We start from the raw sequence: 13,638 nt of genomic DNA on the forward strand, positions 1-13,638 counted from the left end.
ACCCGTTGCGAGTTGCGTTTGTGGAGCCAAATCACACACGAAAGCGTCTACTTCTCTACAAAAGGGGACGGGCGGCCCACCACCTACTGCCACCGCCCACCTTAAGTTTGCCTTGCGTCAATCTCTAAAAACATTCTGCGGGGAAACCATTAGCTATTAGGTGAACAAACATGGTGGTGGCACGATCTATTTTAGGCTTTAAATCCAAGTTCGCAATTGTTGCCACTGCCTTGGGCGCCGGTGCTGGTGCTGCGGCCATCGCTAAATCGGATGATCCTGCCACTTCCCTCAAGCTCTGCACCACTGTCCCCGTCCGCCTCTTTCGCCTCTCCCTCACCGCTGCTACTATTGCCTTCGGTAATTTCCCTTTATAATCTCAATTTCTTTAGATTTTAGCTACAAACGCGGGAGTAAATCGTGAAATTATAATCGTATGTTGTTATCTCATTTTTTTTTTAATATATTTTTACGTGCACGTTGACTTGTGTCAAACGTTTCTTTCCCTATGGATCTCTGAATCACGTTTGAAAGTGTGTTTCTCCGACTTAAGTGTTTATGCATTTAGGAAAGAGCAACGCTTCAACTTTCGAAATTAGATGAATTGACCTTCAACTTAATAAGAAGTTGCTATTTCGAAAATTGTTACAAGATTTCGCTACCTACATTAGGTTTCGATGCATCTGGGGGATTTTAAAACCAGTTTCTCTTTCTAAACAGAGATAACAAACCTTCTATCATCGACTATAATACTTTAATCTTTCTTGTAAATTGACGTTCTTTCTGGAGTATATTTACTATACAATTTGAATTGATTTTAATATAGAGAAAGAAATATCTGTATGCTTTCAGATTATGAGTATTCACTATGGGGACTCCCAGAAGATGTCAATGAGAGGACAAGAGTTAAACATGAAGTCCACACCAGAAGTGCACGTAGGCTTGAAGAACTTTGCCTCAACAATGGTGGAATATACATCAAGCTTGGTCAACATATAAGCCAACTGGTAGGACTAGGATCTACCCCTTCCTTTCTTATTTGAATTTTGAAGATTCAATTTGTATTATATGATCATGATGCACAAACCACATACCTAAGCCAAATTGAAACCTCTCATTTAGGAATATTTGGTACCTCAAGAGTACATTAACACATTGAGGGAGTCAATGTTGAACAGGTGTCCTACTTCTTCCTATGATCAAGTATGCCAAGTTGTCAAGAGAGAGCTTGGTGGGCCACCTGAAGAAGTATGCATCTTCCTAATCTCATTATATTCTTTTATTTGTGTTGTAGTTTTTTTGAGTCATAAAGTTAAGTCAAGTGTTTGTTTTCTTTTCTTACACACAGATATTTGACGAATTTGACCCTGTCCCTATTGCAAGTGCTTCTCTTGCTCAAGTTCATGTTGCTCGCACTCATGAAGGAGACAAAGTTGCTGTGAAGGTACAACATATGCACATGACAGATACTGCTGCTGCAGATTATGCAACAGTTGAATTAATTGTCAACACTTTGCATTGGATCTTTCCTTCATTTGATTACAGGTGGTTGGTAGATGAAGTACGCGACAGTCTACCCAAGGTTAGATTTGTAATTTTGATCTTAATTCTCACAATCTTTATCATATCATATGCTGGATCCTTAAGATGTTATGATGTGATATGGTTATCAGGAACTAGATTTCTTAAATGAGGCCAAGAACAGCATAAAATGTATGGATAACTTTCGAAGGTTATCTCCTGATATTGCAGAGTATGTTTATGCCCCTTTGGTATATTGGAATTTAAGCACCACAAAAGTGTTGACCATGGAGTTTGTGGAAGGTGCAGAAGTCAATGATTTGAAGAGCATTAAAAAATTTGGAGTTTCACCACATGACATTGCCAGACTAGTAAGTTCATTGCAAATTGCTTTTTTTAGACAAAACATGTGGCATGATTTATGTTAAGTGATTTTGTTTTTAATACACAACACAGGTGAGTAGAACATTTGCTGAAATGATGTTCAAACATGGATTTGTACACTGTGATCCACATGCTGCTAACTTAATAATTCGCACAATGCCTTCTCAACGAAGTGGCATTTTTGGTAAATATCTTTAATATAATAAAATTGGAATCATATCTTTAATCTTTATATAATATAACAAAATTGTATGGTTTTTGTGTTTAAGGGAGAAAAAAACCACAATTAGTACTTTTGGACCATGGTCTGTATAAAGAGCTTGATGTTTCCACCAGGACAAACTATGCTGCACTGTGGAAGGTGCACTTTTGCAATTTGTTGAATCTGAAAGGGCCTTTTATGACAATTTTTAAATGTTTTTGGTTATATTACAAATTTACAGGGTTTAGTACTAGCTGATGCGAAAGCAATAAAGGAAAATTGCATAAAATTGGGAGCTGGAGAGGATCTGTATGCATTGTTTGCAGGGATTCTGACAATGAGGCCATGGAATAGAGTTATTGATCCAGCTGTCGATCATCTTGCTATTCAAGGAAATCCCAGTGATCAATCAGAGCTTCAGATGTATGCTTCCATGTATTTTCCTCAAATTACAGAGCTTCTGCATAAACTGCCACGTGTCATCCTTTTGATGCTGAAAACAAATGACTGCTTGCGTGCAGTTAATAACGCATTGGTATATGTCCATGTCATACTTTTTAAATTTGATGATGATAAATTTGTTGTTTGTGTTGTTAATAAGTAAAGTTGTTGACATACAGATAGAAAGACCTTCAGTGGAGTCTTTTATTATTATTGGAAGAGTTTCATCAGAGGCACTGATTGAGGAGAAGTTGTTGAATGCCAATTCTGTTTTTAGGTTGGTGAGTGTTTGGTTGGAGGAGATTTCATTAGAAGCTCGGTTTTTTATAATGCAGTTGGCCTTGTGGATGCTTCAGTTTCGTAGAGCTTTGGTGTTCTAATCATGGAGTTATATCATTACAATGAGTATACATACATCACAGAGATCACAAAATCATGTGGTTTTCAACTAATTCACTTATAAAATTCATTCTATATAGTGTATTCTTTGGCTATGAGCCCATTGTTTTCTACGTAGTACACAAAAATTCAATAGATAAATTGAAGCTGGACATGTTGTGACATTGTAAAATTTTATACAATGCTTCATGAGTGTTGTTCAAATGAAATATATCCAAATTGATTTCGGAATTTAAACATGATAAATAGGTTGCACTAAATTTAAATCCGATCCAAACCAACAAATTATAATTCGGTTGGATTGATTTTTACAATTTATTTTTTCGAGAGCTGAGAAATTTACAAAATATATTATTTGAACATAAACAAGTTTAATCATCATATTTTGAATTCGCAATATTCAATCTCTTGTCTTCTAAAAAAACTCTAATAAAGAAATAAAAGCAAATAGTTTAGTTAGAATTAAAATATATAAAATAATTACTTTGAAAAACATGGTAATTTAATATTACATGTATAACTTTTTCTGAAAAGAATTGGTTTTTAACTTTCTAATCGAACTAACAAAAAATAGTCAATTAATAAACTATTAATGATATATATTACAAATATATAAGATAAATAAGTAAATAAATTGTTATTTTTTTTTTTTTGACTATTCAATTATTATTTTAAAAATCAAATCACTGAAATCCAAATGCTACAACCAATCAAAATATCTAAATATCTTAGACAATTCATATTCTTATTATGTCCTTAGTCTTTTAGTTGTAACATGTCGGCTTTTGCAGTCATTTTTTATATCTATTAACACTCTTTCAAAATAGTCTCAATTGCCATATCAACGACTATTATATATATATATATATATATATATATATATATATATATATATATATATATATATATATATATATATATATATTAGGTGTGAGACTCATGTATTATATGAGTTAAATAAAAAATTAAATATCAAAATGTAAACATTAAGTATTTTAAAATTAAAATTTTAAATTAGGAAGGAAAAAACATATTTATTGCAATTTATGATCATATTTATTACATTTAATACTTTACTTATATAACAATATGTATTATGTGACTTTTTTATTTTAAAAATTAAAAATCTAGAAATTGATATGTGGATAGTCTCGGGGTGTGCAAAAAACCGCACCCAACCGCACCGCATAATGCGGTTTAGAATTTTGTGGTGCGGTTTGCGGTTCGTCATTTTATCAAACCGCACTATGTGGTGTGGTTTGCGGTTTGTATTTATAAAACCGCAGTTCAAACCGCACCGCACCGCATGTTATATATATATATATATATATATATATATATATATATATATATATATATATATATATATATAGGTTCAATTGTTTAAACTAAGTATTGTGTTATTGTATACATAAATGTTGACCAATTAAAATTAAGTAAAAAATTAAATAATTAAATAAATAAACAAGGGTATTTTAGTAATTTGATAATTAGATTCCACAAATAATCCCTATAATCTTGCTAACATTCAATTTTAACCTAATTTATTTTCTTATATACAGCCGATGTCTTCCATAAAAAAAGAATGAATTGAAACAAAAAGAAGGGCTTTATTTCCCCGTGTTCATCACCTGACTAACAGATCGGGCAAAGATCGGGGAGAAGCATCGGGCAAAGATGGGCAATCGATATATAGGGGTTACTAATTTGAAAAGATATAACATTTCGTTCTTCTCTCAGTTTCAATTTCTCTCGGTTCTCCCTACTTCAATCACAACTTCTTGAACTGGGATCTGTGTGCACGTTCCCAAATTTTTTTCTCCCCTCTTCTCCAATCGATCGCATGGTTCTTCCTATCTTCTTGAAATCGGTGGTAGGTTCTTAATTCCGATCGACACCACCCCCAATCACAACTCCTTTTTTCTTCCAATCGATTACACACCCCTGTATCGCTCTTTGTATGCTGGTACATATGTATTGATTCATTGCTTCAAATTTATTAATTTTTATTTGAATTTTTTGGTGTTTAGGGTTTCCGGTGGAACCCATTAACGCGATGGTTAAGGTATTAGACGCAATCTTCTGCATCCAGGCCTGCTATGTTCTTTACTTTACAAAGTTTTTGTTTTTTTGGTTGTACTCTGATGAAAATCTAATTGGTCTTTCTTTTTTTGTTTCGTTTCCTAGGAGACTTTGAATGGCCTGCAGATTTAGAAGAGGAGCAGTGTTTATGTGAACAAGAAGGTTTTCCATTGGAGGAAGATGAATGTGAATCTAATCAGGTTATTGAAGTTTACTCATGTGTTTGATTCTTTTTTGGTTGGGCAATTGAAATTTAGAAGTCATTACATTTATGCTTTCTGGGAAATCAAGTATGGTGATTTTCCCAGCTGGAGCTGGAAAGTCACTGTGTTCTTAGTTCCCTGCTATTGTTCTACAAGGAATGATAGTTGTCATTAGTCTATTGAAGATGTTGTTTGAGTCTTTGAATGGTCTAAAAATAGTTGGGAAGAATAGAAGCTTGAAATTATGCTCTAGGAAGTGAACCAAAAACTCTTATTAGGTTTTTAGACTGAAGCAGTTGACCTTACTACCAGTAGAAAAGGTAACATATGGAAGAACACAAAAATAATTCTATGAGAATATTGCACACCAGGTGTTTGTAGAAATGCCTGAAAGAGAACTTGATGTTCAAATTCTTGAAGAACACAAAATAATTTATGAGTTCGTTATTTGTGTTACTTGATTTTAACATGTAGTATGAGTTCTCTTAGAATTACTAAAATTTGTTTTATTTTTGGTGTATAAAAGCATTCTCACATAGTTTTATTCTTACATAATTCAATTTCATGACAGATATTCTCATAGAATGAATGAAGTACATGATGATCAATGGCCCGAAGGTTGGATGAATGTGTGTAGGATAGACATGAACAATCCTCAATGGTCACCGATCTTCCACAAAAATGCACTACTCATTGTCATATTCTGTTAGATTAATCTATAATAGAATGATAAGAGTATATGTAATAGTATATTTCAATAGAATAATCTACATATTATATTTGTTTGTTATTAGGGAGTGTTTCATTATTATAGAATAAAATATAAAGTTTTTTATTTTTTCAAAGATGTAATAGAAAAAATTTAACTTGTATCTAAAAATTTGTTTATTCTGCGAGAAGTAAGACTCTTTATTAGTTTATGACTTGCATTTTCATAGAATATCATTATAAAAAGAATGTCATTCTGTCAGAATAAAACCGGATATGATTAAAAATTATATTAGAATTATTTAAACTAAATTAATTTAAAAAAAATCAAAATTCAAAAATTAAGATAATCAAAGATCCATTAAACTCTGTAAATTTCTTTTTTTAAATTTCGGTTTCCTAATTTGAAGGCAATGCAAATGTACAATATTACCCTTCTTTTAATTAAATGGCATTATTCTATTTTTCTTTTATTTAATAATATAGGTAAATCACTTTCTTAAAATAAGTAAAATGATTGGCCTACATTGATGCATACAATAACACAATAACTAGTTTAAATAGAATAACCTAAGCCTATATATATATATATATATATATATATATATATATATATATATATATAGGGTGAGGTTTAATAGAGAACCATAATTAACCAAGGAACCAATCTTTTTTTCAACTTTTAGAACTTATTTTTTATAAAAACAAAAAAACTAAAAATAGAGAAATTCATAACTTTTTATCCTTTTTCCAATGATATCAAATTCGATTTTTTTTTACGTCAAATTCACAATGTGAATCTTTGAAAATTCACAATGTGAATCCGGATTCACACGGTGAATCCGAAAAATATTTTTCACATTCACAATGTTAATATATGAATTTAGATATTTTTAGATTTTTTTTTCGATAAAGAATAAATTCTAGAAATTGTAAAAAAGATTTGGTTCCTTGAAGAACCAATAATTATGGTTCTCTATTGAACTTTTCCATATATATATATATATATATATATATATATATATATATATATATATATATATATATTCTTTACTTTGTTAAAACTTCAAATCACGATTTAGAAACGATGTATTTAAATATATTTCTTACAATAACCAAATATCTATAACGTAACATTAAATCACTATTAGATCAAGATCCCACAGTTTACAAGAATATAGCAATTATAACGGCAATATAAAGGAATAACAATAACACTTACAAAACTATAGTAGCATGAATCACAATTTATTAAAAACGATTTAACTTGAAAACTGTATTTGTTTTTATAAAATGAAAGCAATCAATTTTTTTAACCGGGTCAGTTTTTTGGTCTTTTGATAGATTTAATGTTGAACAACTCATCAAACCGCACAAACCGCAACCAAACCGCATAAACCGCCCGCACCAAACCGCACCTCATAACGCGGTTTTGAACATTTGTGGTGCGGTTTGCGGTTTCTAAAATATTCAAACCGCATATGCGGTGCGGTTTGCGGTTTTGACTCTAAACCGTACCAAACCGCACCGCGCACACCCCTAGTGGATACTATTAATTTCAAAAATATCATAAAATGTCAAGTGTCAAAACTTATGAGAGGTTAACATGTGACAAAATTGATCTTCTTTTATTAGAGTAAAATTTTAATTTATCAAAAAATTTATAATCCTCATGCAAATTTTAATATTAACATATTAATATAATATTTTAATACATAAATAAAATCAATATAAAAGGATGATATGACTTGCAAGTACACTTTAAAAAATTGAAAGAACATGCTACATGAATGCCTTGATAATGATTTATAAGTAAGGCTGTAAACGAACCGAACGTTTAGCGAACGGTTCGTGAACCGTTCGGCAGGAAGTTCGCTTATGTTTGTTTATTTAATAAATAAACGAACATGAATACAAATTCTCGTTCGTTTAGTTAAACGAAAAAATATGAACATTTGTCTCGTTGGTTTAATTATGTTCGTGAACGTTCGTTTACGTTTGTTTATGTCCGTTCATATAAGTTCCTTTTATATTCATATATGTTTAATTGTATTTGATTACATTACTATATTATATGTTCATTTATGTCCAAATATTTTCGAATTATGTTTGTTTATCTTTGTTCGTTTATATGTTCGTTTAGCATGTTCACGAACATAAACGAACGAACATGAGCAATGCAATTTATTAAACGAATGAACATGAACAAGAAAACTCGTTTGTTTATCCGTTCGTATTCGTTCATTTGTTCGGCTAACTTAAACGAACGAAAATGAACAAGCTCCGTTTGTGTTCGTTCGGTTCGTTTACAGTCCTATTTGTAAGTGCTCCGAACAAGTTGGTTTTATGACTTTATCTAAATTCTAAACATACATAAATTTATCAGTTAAATTGTGTATTAGATGGAAACAAACATATTTACGAAGATGTTCAAAACATAATCGTGTAAGGGCCTGTTTGATTTGAGTCTAACTGGTCAGACAAAATATATGACCCGGTCCAATCAGTTTGTTTGATGCCGGCATTTAATCCATCTGACTCGGTCCACATTCATCCATTTACAACTTACTCGGACAGGAAAAAAAGATCACTGACTGGGAACGAATCGTCATTCTACCTTATTTACCCTTACTTAGGCCTGGCAATCGTGTCGTGTTCGAGTTGGCGTGTCGCGGGTTGGCGGGTCAAAATATGCCAACCCAAACACGACCCATTTAAATATACAAGTCACGGGTTAGCGGGTTTGTAACATAAACTCATATATGACCCGCCAACCCATTTATTTATACGGGTTCACAGGTTGGTGGGTTCGTGGGTCAGATTTTATAAATAAAATTGACATTTAAACATGAACAAATTCTTGATGGTTGATGCAAACATATCCGAATTTTAGACACTTAAGTCTTAAACATCAAAACGAAAATTAAAAACATTCATAGAAACATGTTCAAACTAAACATTAATACAAACATATTCAAACTAAATATTAATACAATCATAGATAATTCAAGTGGTCTATGAATCAATGGTATATATTATATATATTAAATATTAATACTTGATACATAAATACATTTAAAAATAAAATATATTTTTTTATTAAAAATACAAACAGGTTGGCAGGTCAACCCGTTTATTTTTTGAGAAACCCATATATGACCTGTTTAATAAATGGGTTGGCGGGTTGAAAAACTCAACGCAAACCCATTTATTTCGTGTCGTGTTGCGGGTCGTGTCGAGAATTGCCAGCCCTACCCTTACTTCTACTTACGCATGCTACTTCCCACGCCTTTCTCCCGAGACACCACCACCATCGTTGCCCCCTGCGTCGTCTTCTTCATCCATCGCCGATAAGTTATTTCCTTTTTATTTTCCTTTTTTTTGTTTCCTGGTTGAAGATGTGTTTTAAGGTTACCGATTGGGCTGTGGAACATAAATTGGCAATATGTGTATGTTGATTTGGAACGATGATGAGGACGAACTAGATGGGAACATCGATTTCTTTTCGATTGCAATCCATTGTTTGTTGATTTCTTATTCTATCAATTTTAATTGGATTGATTTTACAAAACTAAATTCCATTTCAACTGTTCCTATTGCTATATTTTTCTCATACAAAAGAGATTTTTTTCTCATAGGTGGTGAGTTCCAGGTATTTTCCCTTCAACTTTTACTTCCTGATCTGTTTCATATCCTTAGTGGGTTTCATTGATATTGGTGGTTTGGAAGTGATTGCTTGCTGGCTTTAATGATAACTCATGTAATAATCTGAAACGTATTGTTGGTTTTACAAAGTGACATTTCTACAGGACAATGGTTGACACAAACCAAAAAGATGAAAGCCGAAAATCAAATCTTTAGTGAGAATTCAGAATATGATGAAAATGTAAAGAAAGACGTAAACAATCAAGCAAAATGTTGTGAAAGAAGATGAGAAGAAAAATACAGAAGCAAACAAAGGTGAGGAACTAGGTGAGAATTCAAAGAGTAAAGAAAACAGACCTAAATCTTGGGACAAGAACACAAGGCAGAGTGTGTCAATGGAGATAAACCAGATTCATCAAGCAATTTTTTGTTTGGAACTTTGTTTCTATCATTGTTATAATGAATGTTTTTGCATTTTTTTTACTTTTGTTTAATTGTAACGTAGAATACAAAAATTATATTTAATATGTGGCTGAAGGTTTCTTGCAATTCCATTCCTATTAGGTTAAAACACCCATTTTTTATGATATTTTGTTGTGTTTGATTTTCATTTATGTGTTAATAACAAAAGGGTAAAGTGGTCATTTTAAACGGTGAGCACAGCCAGTCAGATGTGTAATCAAACAATATGGTTTCAGACAGGGCTTCAGACTCAGTCAGGTCCTGAGGTCCTGAGGTCCTGACTCAGTCAGATCCGACTCAGTCAACAACTATCAAACAGGCTTGTTTGGTTACATGACTTACATCTGAAAGAGAGATGGGGCTTTGTGCCCAAATGAAGATGGTGATATACGAAACTCATTCTGTCACTACAAAATCGAAACAACGGTGAAAAATGTCGAACCAATATTATAAGCATTTCAGCTTTTTAATAAATGAAGCATGCAGGGGTGTTCATTCGATTCTATCCGATCAACCGAATTAAAATTGATTTCAAATATTAAAATATTGTGAGGCAGTCCAAATTAAATTCAATATCATTTAAATCGATTAAATTATAATTCGGTTTCATTGGTTTCAAAAATCGAGACGTTTAGAAAAAAAAGAATTATAAAGTTTAAATATGCAATATTTAATATTTTGTGACTTTTGTCTTCTTAGTGAATCTACCCTAATAAAGGAAAATAACATTGCCACATGTCATCACCTTATTCACTATGCCACATGGCATTTTATCTATTTTTCCAATTACCATTAATTCCACTTGGCAAATTCTAATTTTTGTGCTTTTAAATTAAAAAATCCGTAATGAAAATACAATATATCAATTTCCCTGAATTTAAAGAAAGTCAATAACTGCTTAAAAGCTCACGTAATTTTTGCAAGGGAGGTATTAATTTCAAACAAACCTTCTTAATTATCATCAACAAAATTCTGTCAATCCCTTTAAAAATAACGTTAATTTGGAGAAACTTTTCAAACATTCCTTCACTCACGTAATTTTTGCAAGGAATGTATCAAACTTTTACATCCTTTCCAAAAATCATTTTTATAAATTACTTTTTATGTATAACTCAATTCTATTCATCTGTTATCACTGTCTCTTGCAATATTGAGTTTACAGCATCGTCTTCTAAAGTTTTGCATCATCACAGTGGAAAATCTTCTTTTCAATCACAGAGTTCAACCCATTCGGTAAGTTTATAAAAAAACTACTTTTAAATTGTTTGTTTATCTTTTGTTTCTTCTTGTGTTTTTTTTAATGTGTGTGTTGTTTTTTTAACATCTTTCTCAATGTGTATGCGTGTGTGTGCGTTAACTGTTTATGTTCATGTGTGTTTGTGTTTAACTGTTTATGTTCCTAAATCAATCCAATATAAAACGCATGATTCTGACTTTTGAGTTTTCATTCCATGTATCAAAATGTGGTAGATGAAAACAGGCGCGTTAAAACGTATGATTAAATGTCTGTAACTCTCTATGTATAAGTTCTGGAGCAACATTGAAGCTGTAAATAAATAAGATGAACAAGGATTTTTTATGTAGACTTTTTTTAAACAGGAGACTTAGAATGAAATAAATTGTCTTATAAAAGCCCCTGTTTTCCATCCTAAGTCCTTGCTTTCAACCTTGGGAATCAAAATTGAAACCATTTACAGCAATATAATTAAAAAAAATTAATTGTTATTCATGTTTTTGTTCAACTATGCTGTTTTAGGTGTTTTCCTACTTATTTGAAAGTTGTTATATTTGTTTCATGTGATGGAATGGAAACAGGAAAAGGAATGGAATACTCTATTATCACTGTCATTTTTTTTTGTTATAATGTAGATTAATTAAAGTGAAAAATACAAATACTTTTTTCTGTCCCCAACTGTTTACTATTTTTGTATGACCAAGGGTCAAAAACGTCATTTTTACATTTTTCTTGGTTGTTTACACATTTGGTACATATTAACCTAAATGTGAATTTGCATACATTCAATCTACTTACAATTCAAAAAAAACATATAAATATTCTTCATAACTCCAGTCGTTTCATTACCCATAGCAGATAACAAACTGAATACCTCTTAGAATCATGATAACATCAGTGCTGTTACAGGTGTTATTAGAAAAAAAAAACTACAAAAAAGGTATGCTTTAATTGGGATGGTTTTTCAAAACAAATATGCTTTTATTATAGCAAAAAAGGAAGTGGTTATATTTTTGTTTTACTATTCCATATTTTGTATTTTGGGCATTGCTGCAGAAATGACTTTGTTTTGCTATTTATTTAAAAGTGGTTATATTTTTTTGGTGTGATGGAATGGAAACAGGAAATATGGAATAGGATGGTCTATTATCACTATTATTGTTGATTTTTTTATGTTTTAATGTTGATTGATTAAAGTGAAAAATACTAATAATTTTTTTTGTCCCCAACTATTTATGATTTTTCTATGAGCAAGGGGCAAAAACGTCATTTTTACAAATCTGTTGGCTATTTAACACGTCTGGTCCATATTGACCTAAATGTCTATTTGCATATCTTCAATCTGCAGAACCGACTTTGTTTTACTGTTTTATGTAAAAAAAAAATGAAAATTCCATTTTATAACAACTTCAAATAAAGTAACTCTCCTCGGAAGATACCGAATACAATTTTTTCCCCTACAATATGGTGAGTCTGTTGAACATCGTATGTTTTGATTATAGTTGTGGGACACTTCTGGTATCTTCGGATTACTCATGTTATGTTTAATACCTTTGTAAACTAATATATTTGTAAATTAATAATTTTTAGTCATTATGATTTCTCTCTAACCTTATTTGACAGTTTTACACATTTGGTACATGATTGACCTAAATGTTTTGTCATTTATGCAATTAAAATGGTGTTTTCTTATGTTCATTACTACATTCTTGCATAGATTAATGGAAAACAGGAAGATTAGCATGATAAGTGAGTTGGCTCTCTCACAAGATGACTATACCATTAAGGTCCGTGTCATCCGTTTGTGGAGACAAACTTCATGGAATCAACAACTTCGTATGATTGGCATGATATTGATGGATGAAATGGTATGTTATAACTTACGTATGTTAACTTACAATTATATGTATGTGTATTATAACTTACATATTTTATATATCATTACATTTATTGTATGCTTATTAATTAATATTTGATTTTTTATCTTAAGGGCTCAAAAATTGAATGTAATGTGGACAAACCATTTGCATCGCTTCAAGGAAAATCTTTTGAAGAATATGGTGATTACTACATTCATAAACCCACATTAGGGTTAAATGAAGGTGCTATAAAGTTTGTTGACGGTCCACACAAACTCTATTTCCAGTATAACACGAAGGTAACTAAATGCATAGATTTTTGCGGGCCACAGAATTCTTTTGATTTTGCAGACTTCCAACAACTTCATGATAATGCAATAAACCCAAAAATTTCATTTGGTTAGTGCATTTCCTTTCAACCCATTCCTAATGGATTAAAATATTTAAATTTCATTTTTTACACCACAAAAAAACATACTTACATTTTTCCTTTTGTATAAT

At 31.3% G+C, this 13,638-nt stretch overlaps 2 protein-coding genes across 2 annotated transcripts; both read left to right on the forward strand.

Annotated features, from left to right (window-relative positions):
* Positions 1–3,116, forward strand: LOC145110934 (putative ABC1 protein At2g40090). The gene is made up of 9 exons (XM_079047248.1): positions 1–357; positions 850–1,004; positions 1,120–1,245; positions 1,346–1,579; positions 1,671–1,889; positions 1,975–2,086; positions 2,172–2,263; positions 2,346–2,639; positions 2,725–3,116. Exons 1-9 carry the CDS (start codon positions 171–173, stop codon positions 2,923–2,925), a joined length of 1,620 nt encoding a protein of 539 aa, XP_078903374.1. The 5' UTR covers positions 1–170; the 3' UTR covers positions 2,926–3,116.
* Positions 3,117–12,999: 9,883 nt separating this feature from the next.
* On the forward strand, positions 13,000–13,541 carry LOC145113855 (uncharacterized). The gene is made up of 2 exons (XM_079049905.1): positions 13,000–13,146; positions 13,269–13,541. The coding sequence occupies exons 1-2, from the start codon at positions 13,000–13,002 to the stop codon at positions 13,539–13,541; spliced, it is 420 nt and encodes a 139-aa protein (XP_078906031.1).
* Positions 13,542–13,638: the final 97 nt, after the last annotated feature.

Source organism: Lactuca virosa, chromosome 5 (genome assembly GCF_052849685.1).
Source record: "Lactuca virosa cultivar CGN04683 chromosome 5, Lactuca_virosa_CGN04683_v6, whole genome shotgun sequence".
NCBI classification, from domain to species: Eukaryota; Viridiplantae; Streptophyta; class Magnoliopsida; order Asterales; family Asteraceae; genus Lactuca; species Lactuca virosa.

Coding starts and splice junctions, on each gene's coding strand:
- LOC145110934 (XM_079047248.1), top strand. CDS start 171: ATGGTGGTGGCACGATCTATTTTAGGCTTTAAATCCAAGTTCGCAATT. Junction 1,580..1,670: donor TACGCGACAGTCTACCCAAG/GTTAGATTTGTA, acceptor TATGGTTATCAG/GAACTAGATTTCTTAAATGA. Junction 2,087..2,171: donor TCAACGAAGTGGCATTTTTG/GTAAATATCTTT, acceptor TTTGTGTTTAAG/GGAGAAAAAAACCACAATTA.
- LOC145113855 (XM_079049905.1), top strand. CDS start 13,000: ATGGAAAACAGGAAGATTAGCATGATAAGTGAGTTGGCTCTCTCACAA. Junction 13,147..13,268: donor TGATATTGATGGATGAAATG/GTATGTTATAAC, acceptor TTTTATCTTAAG/GGCTCAAAAATTGAATGTAA.